This window comes from Botryllus schlosseri, unplaced genomic scaffold, assembly GCF_051294905.1.
Source record: "Botryllus schlosseri isolate E-star unplaced genomic scaffold, Bs_hap1 Bs21a, whole genome shotgun sequence".
Classification (NCBI taxonomy): Eukaryota; Metazoa; Chordata; class Ascidiacea; order Stolidobranchia; family Styelidae; genus Botryllus; species Botryllus schlosseri.
The window spans coordinates 1-7,766 of NW_027648630.1; the positions used below are offsets into that span (position 1 = coordinate 1).

The following is a 7,766-nucleotide window of genomic DNA, read 5'->3' on the forward strand; positions in this document are numbered from 1 at the left end:
TACAGTTCTCCGTAACATTTTCAGGAAATCCTGAAATTATACCAGAATTATAGTTAGAGCAAAGAAACCTTTCAAAAATTAAATTGGAATTACATTACCCGCATTTCGCTCTATAGTTAGTCTAGTGGCGTGACTAGAATTATCTAGCTGTCCAAGTCTGGTCTGTATACTGTGTATCAGTGATGAGCATCGGAGCGGAGTCGGTGTGGATTCGGAGCGGAGTTTTGCCGATTTTGTGACAGTCGGAGCGGAGTCGGAGTTTACTACAAATACTTTTTCGGAGAATTTCGGAGTATTGCAACTTTTGTCTCCGATATCTTTGAATAGATCTGACCAGAATACACTATTGATTATGATTACAAACCAAAACACAGACAGTTGACACCTTGTAAAGTTCTAATATGACGGATAACATGCAAAAATGATTGCCAAGTGCATAAAAATCAGCCATCTGCACTGCAATTGGGGACTGGAGAGTAAACAATTAATACTATGAGGCCAACCATATTATGACATGTACCATGTGTACCATGTACCATGCTTGCCACTGCTTCGGATACTTGACGAGATCCATCGGAGTATATCGGAGTCTGGGATCGAGCTCTTCGGAGTCGGAGGGAGTTTTCCTCAGACACTAAAGTTGTCGGAGGAATTCGGAGTCTCGAAAAGCACTATCCGCTCATCACTGCTGTGTATCCAAATTACGGATGGACAAAATCGAATCAAAAATGATTCGATTCATATGCAAATATTTAAACTCGAATCGAATCACTATTTTGTATTGTTTTTTTAACGGCTGTAATGAAATACTTTTACAACAGGTGGTCGGTATTACGAAGTACTTCTACTTTTCTGAATCATTGCCTACTTAAATACGTTTCGCTTATATTTTCACTTTTTCCCCAAGTGGGTATGAACTTATACTTTAAAACTTTTCCTAGAATACTTCAACTAATTTTAATTACTTTGAAATCGTTGCTTCGACTTGTAATCGATCAGAGATTTATGACGTCACTTCTATATGTTCATGACAACAAACGATGACGACTTCAACCCCATCATGTTACTTAAAATATGTTTCTTGAATGCAGTACGCACATATTGATATTACATTCACCATCGCTTCAAGCGTATATCGATCGATTCTCGTTAGTTATTCATGATTATTTGGGGTCTGTCAGTCAAGACCAACCGCTATACATAATGCCAGCCACGTGCGATGTGAATACTCATATCAATTCGTTTTCAATCATCCGATTCGATATTCAGCGGACATGATTTGATTCGAGCTGTCGATTCCTACTTTCGGTACATAAAAAATGGTTTGGAGAGATTTAGAAATAATGATTCGTATCGCTCATCCTGAATTGCATTATTATCTGACAGGGAAAGAGCCGAATCTGCCAAGATCCGAGCCCCGCCGCCTTTAACATTCGAGAAAGAAAATCACGTCTGTAAATCCGTGTTTCAAGTTCAACCTTTCCCGAGCGGTGCATCGCTGAAAACTTCCAAAACGCAGCAATCGTTCGACAGTGACGGAGCGGCATGCGTATGGACCCTGACCGGCGACGGGTGGATTTTCGGATATGATTCTGCAACGCATCGGTGAGATGCAGGGCTTGGAAAAATCAAGTGCCTGGGTGATTCGATTCTGAATCGATTGAGGCGTAAAGTCGGGTCTCATTATTTTGGCTGACACTCGCCTGGGGCAGAAGATTGGAAAGAGATTTCCTAGCTGCTGACGATTACACCTGGCGAGTGTCAGCCTAGAATACTCCAGTTTATTTCAACATGAATATGGTATTCAATCTTGAATTTGATTGTGTTCTATATCACAGCGTACATGCACGATATAAATTACCGAATCCCGGCGACGTCGCGAGTATGGATTGCTCTTCAACGCAAGGATTAATTGCCGTCGGGTGTTGCAACGGTGTCAGTCTGTTGATTGAAATCGGCGCCGAAAATTTCGAAGTGATTACTATTCGCTGTTGATTGAAAATGAACGAATAATAAATGCCACGCGTCTTTGTAGATGGTATCGGAAACTGATCACGTAAAGGAAGGCTCCAGCACCCAGCCAATCGAAGTCGTTCGCTTCTCGAAAAGTGGAAAAAAGCTCGCTGTCTGCATGGGCAGTGAAGTTATTGTGAATGTCATTAGGGATAAAAATACACAAGAACTGGACAGGTGACGTATACTAATGCGGTACACGATAAACAAGTATTATTCGAAATAAATATGTGTATCTAACGATGTAGAACAGTGGTTATCAACCTTTTCTCACCAACAAATGAATAAAAAATTCAACTCTTATCCAAATGTATATAGGATTATTAACATGGGTGCAGCAAATAAGTCAGCCAGGAAATTTCGAAACAAATGCGACCCACGAGCTAATCCACCTCTGATTAATTATTACTATTGAAAAACCAACAAGGCAAAAGTAATGCGATGGTTGCAATTGTTTCTTCTCCACCAGCTGATCTAGGCATGCTGAAACTGAGTCGCATGATGCATGACGTATTTATCTATTCATTCGATGAAGGCATTTCTTACATTAGAAAATACGTTAACGATTTGTGAAAGCTATAGTTTTACTTAAAAAGAAATGCATTTACTGCGTACCACCTTAAATGATTTCGTGGATTGAGAACCACTGGTATAGGAGGTCGAAAATCACACTTTAAGGAACATTGATGACGAGAAATGTTGTGTTGTCCGACAAGTTCGTGTATTTTCATCGTGCGAATTTCTATGAAACTTCAACTGTCCATTTCAGATACGCAAGCGATGTAAATGTTGACAGTATCATGTCAATCGATTGGTCCGCAATGCGAGTTCACGGCTCTGACCTCATCCGCTGCAGCGTGCTATCCCCCGGTACTGCACAACTATTCTGGTATTATCAAATGCCAAAATTAAATTATATCATTCTTTGCATTCGGGATACAGAACCGGAATTACGTGTGTGGTCAACAGAAAACTCTGAACGGGTAGACGATATCTCGACCTTGCGTAACATGACTTGGCACAATGATTCTAGTCCATTGGAATTTTCGGTAAAAGGTACGATTTCATAGCTACATATGCTACAGAAATCGCAGGTGTTGAGCCATGCACTCAGTGAGATTCACGACAAAACTGGATATATTCTCAGCCCTCGATGAGTTATTTCTACCGGTATTCGCGGAATCAAGTTCAGTCTGTAACTCTTCTATCAATGTTTGCAAATTGAGTAGCGCACTTTCTCGCGTATATTAATAAGTAGGGCGATTTTTTTTACCTAAAAACGGAAGATTGTGACCTGAAAAAATCAAAATTTTGACTTTTTTTTGTTTTTAAAAAACTTAATTTTGACCAAATTCTGACCTCACGTATGCAAATTAGGTGTTTTCGCACATAATAATAAAATTTAACTACTTATCTTCATTTCTGGTTGGAACTGTCTGTCCTTACGAAGTAGTTTGGCCTGAAAAAACGTCTATGACTTAAGAATTTACAAATTTTTACAGTAAAACACTAGTATTTTAACAAAATCTGGCCCTATAAAGAATCCCAGTAGTTACATCACGTACTATGGTAGATATAATTAAAATTTGGAAACGAAAGATACTTTACTACATTCTCGGGTAGAAAGTGTCTGTCCTTACTAAGTAGTTTGGCAAGAATGGAGACAGAACGTTCAACAGCAGCAGTTGTTGGCTTGCAACACTGGAGTTGTGCGTACACTGCTGGTGACAAGCCGGGTTGATTCATTCTGAAAATGATGTCTACATCACAATTTTTCATCGTGGGCTTCTTGATATAAAAATCATGCATCGCCCAAGCAGTCTTGCTTCAGTTAGAATATCGCGGTACGTTGACCATCACACCATGTCAACGTATTTGTTTCATTTGACCGTTTATGAGTCACAATGAGCAGACACTGGGCCATCTACAACGACAGGCCTATAAAGTAGGCCACAATCTGTAAAATATCAAATGATAAGTCCACCGAAAGTGCAAAATCTGCGATACTAACGAAATGCAGAGGTCAAAAATTTTTTGACTTTTCAAACAATTTTGACAAATTTTAACCCAACACTACAATTGTGACAAAAGTTTGACTTATTTTGACGTTTAAAAAAATCACCCTAATAATAAGCGAACATGTGGCGCGTGTTAGCGTCCGAGCGCCAGGTAAACCCCATCTCTTATTGGTATAAGTCCGAACAAAAAGCAACCTCCAAACTACATAGGTGAATGGATGCTGGTATCTCTGGGACTTCGAAGTCTCTTAAGATCGACCAGGAAGTCGTATATATCTGCTGAATGCGCTCTTACGTGATTTATCTGATCGCCTCATACTAATATATAGTATATAGTTACCACCTAGTCGTGAAGTGAGGCAAACAAATATTTATATGAATGATGTTACAACGTTCTTAGTTCAGAAATGTGAATCGGTATGAGTAGAAGTTGACGGTAGCTATGGTAATCTGTGATACGAAGATTTCATTCCGTTTATGTACTAAGTGACATACCTCAAACGTTGCTCAAATGCTGCCTTGCGGTACCAGGCATCCATAGATTGCATGGTTTATAGACTTTAGAATTACTAAAATGAATTAAGATTCCATATACTTACTGGCCCTCTTGTATATTTTAGGTGTATGGCATCACTACAGCGAGATTGAAGATATGTCTTGTTTCGCAACCGCAAATATCAAGCAGACTTCGCAAAGGGACCACGGAGATTCTAGTCGAGTAAATGAGGAGACCCAATACTTTGAGGAGAAACAATTCCACTCTATGCCGGTACCTAACGGCGTTTGTGCGGTTGGAGACGTGTCTGGCAGTGTGAAGATCTTTCGCTACCCATGCATTGCATCAAACGCTCTGCAAACTGCCGCTAGGTATGCATGTGTTAATCACATTTGCCCGTATAGAGCAATATCGATTGCAACGCCATTGCGGGTGATCATTCCTGTCCGCAGAAATGATTGCCCTGCAGCAGCCCAGATAACCGTTTTCAATTAATTTGTTCAGAACCTTTCACTCCGCTGTCACCGGTATCTGTTCCTACGAAAGTAAACTGTACGCGGTTGGTAATGATGATCGGAATATCGTCCAATTCAAAGCGGCGCAACGAAAAGAAAAAAGCTAGCTCTGGCCAGCAAGTCGGATATCGATTGTAGCGCTGCCAGACAGTTAATTTTGATTGCGTAACTTCGGCAGTATGATGATGGCGTAAATTTCGTTCAGTCATTCCTAACATTTGCGACACGGGAGATGTTGTAACTATATGATCTATGGAAAGAGGTTTATTTTGCTCTGTGCTGTACAGATCATACATAGATCTTGGAATGACTTTCAACCAGGCCTATTAACATATTTTCAGCACCCAAAAACGGACATTTTTACCAGCAAGTAAAGCGGAAGTAGAATTTGTTACGTTTGAGTTTGATGGTGTTATACATTTTCCTGGTAGTTGCAGGCAAAAGTAGGAAAGACAACAAATAAAATTTTATTTTCAGATTCAGCTCATTGGTGCGATTGACAAAAGTTAAGGGAACCGCACAGTACTCGCGTGCTTAATCTCAAACAATAAATTTGGTTTGTCGTTTTTGTGTCTGTTTTTGCCTGCAATTTTGATTAAGAAATATAAAGCATCATTAGACTCAAATTTAGTGGGAATTGTGCTCATTTTGGTTACCGAAAATATGGTAATTATGCCTAGACATCAGTTCTGGCTTCCCTAGCTCAGTTCTGGCTTCCCACCATTGGCATATCTGCCAAGCGGATGAACCAAATGTCTGAACCTCTTCTACTGAGCAGATATACAATATCGGTAAGATATTACCAACCTGTTTCAAGACGGTCATCCCACGTACGTCACTGCACAAGACGTACCATACCATAACAGTCAAACCGACTCCAGATTGGGCCTAATTATACCTGTACCCAATGACGGCCAAGACAGAAGTATATTCACGAATGATATGTGTGAGTTAAGTGTGTGTCTTGATCTCCGGGCTCCGGGGAGCCTCTGAGACTGGCACGCGCAACCATAATGCGTTCCGTGGAACACCTGTGTAGAACCACTGTCTTAACAATACCATAGCGACCTTCCGCACATAAACTTCTTCATGAAATTGGCGTGAATTTAAAAACTGCTTGAAACATGTTTGCCGTTTTCAAATATGAATCGCTTCTGGCAATCATCGTGTTGTAGCCTATTAGTTCCGTGTCTCACATGGGAATTGGATAGCGCATTTTCCCGTGGTATTTGTCTCTAACTTCTTGACATTGTCATCATCTAAGCTGCGACGGGTAACGATATATGACTGACTTGTAGTATCGTTAGCGCGGAAAAGAGTGATTTATCTACCTGCTCGAAGCGGAGGCCACACAGCTGCCTGGAACGCAAACAAATGCATATTAATATTTGTTTAATCACGGTAACAATTTGCCTTAATAAATACAGCATCGAACAACAAATATTGAAGAAATAGCAAGTGATTTTTACAACTTAGCTCACAACAAAATTGAACGGTTATACGGAAGCACAGCCTATATATATTTCAGACGGGAGTATTTTCCCGCGACTCCGCAATCGGTGCCGGATCCCGAGAAGGCAAAAATACACCTGATAAAATGGAAGGCGGGTTCCGAGCTAGCTTGCGGTATGTTTGCAGGGATATAGTGCTGTTTTAACTCGGGTATTTGTCGCGGGTAGATCGAAAGGCTGAGTCGTTCGAGAATGTTCTCTCTGTCGCCGAGTGATCCGCGTAGGATATAGATGACGATTCATGTGCATGACATGCGGTGAGTACATGTACGTACACACTGGAGCTTGTGGAGACGGAACCTTTAATCTAAGTTTGCATTGTGTTATGACGGACTGCATGACTCATAACAGTACTGATATGGTTGCTATGCCTCTTTCTTCTGTTGTCGATAACAGTTCTAGTTGCAGCTCTGGTTCTTGCATTCTGGCGCCTGTGCCGATTTGATTTCACCAGCTCCCTATCACCGTACTTCCGGCAACAGCCGCCGCATATAAGAGTGATCACGTCGCATAGAAAATCGAAACTTGACCTTCTAAATTCCTGGTGGCAAGCATTGTATACTATCACGTTGACGAAGCTTCCGCAGGCTAGTATATAATATCCAAAAAACATAAAATTCCCCGGATTCTCATCCATGCATAAAACATTTTCAATAGCTGTGAGTAGATTTACCATCGCAAGCATCATGGGCATCACAGTCGCTGTAAGTAGGATCAAAACTGCCGTGACGGTGCGCATCATATCTCTTTCCGCGCGTCCGCTTGTTTTTGTTAAGTTGGATGCTCTTTTACGCGCAGCGTTCATGGATCGAAGCATCCCCCGACTATAAAAAGCAGTCAGTATCGTCAAGGTCCATGTAGTAACGAAGGGTAGTCCCCAAACGAAAAATATGTAGCAGAAGATATAAGTGTAGACCAGAAGACGACCCTGTATTAAGAGTAACTGGTGAATTCGCGTAGCTGCTAGTTCACACTTTTATGGTCTGTCTGTCAAGCATCTTCGCAGAGTGCGTAGAAATACACAGATTTTTGGATACAAACAAGGATTTAAATCGAAGTGGCTCACAGCGCCTCCTAGGTAGTCCATATGTGTATACGCAACATAAGAACACATTTTGTAGAATGCTACTCTTAGGAAGCGTTCTCAAGTACACAATTGAACTGTACTCTTGTCGAACACGTGTCACCCGTTGAGATAAACTGCTTGTAACGT

At 40.9% G+C, this 7,766-nt stretch overlaps 1 protein-coding gene across 1 annotated transcript; it reads left to right on the forward strand.

Annotated features, from left to right (window-relative positions):
- Positions 1-1,386: 1,386 nt before the first annotated feature.
- On the forward strand, positions 1,387-5,721 carry LOC145459884 (uncharacterized; the record flags this gene model as incomplete). The annotated part of the gene is made up of 7 exons (XM_080338395.1): positions 1,387-1,605; positions 1,839-1,974; positions 2,036-2,190; positions 2,783-2,883; positions 2,956-3,069; positions 4,652-4,898; positions 5,032-5,721. Coding segments are annotated over 7 exons (1,090 nt in total), but the record flags the coding sequence as incomplete, so codon positions are not given.
- Between the last annotated feature and the right edge of the window lie 2,045 nt (positions 5,722-7,766).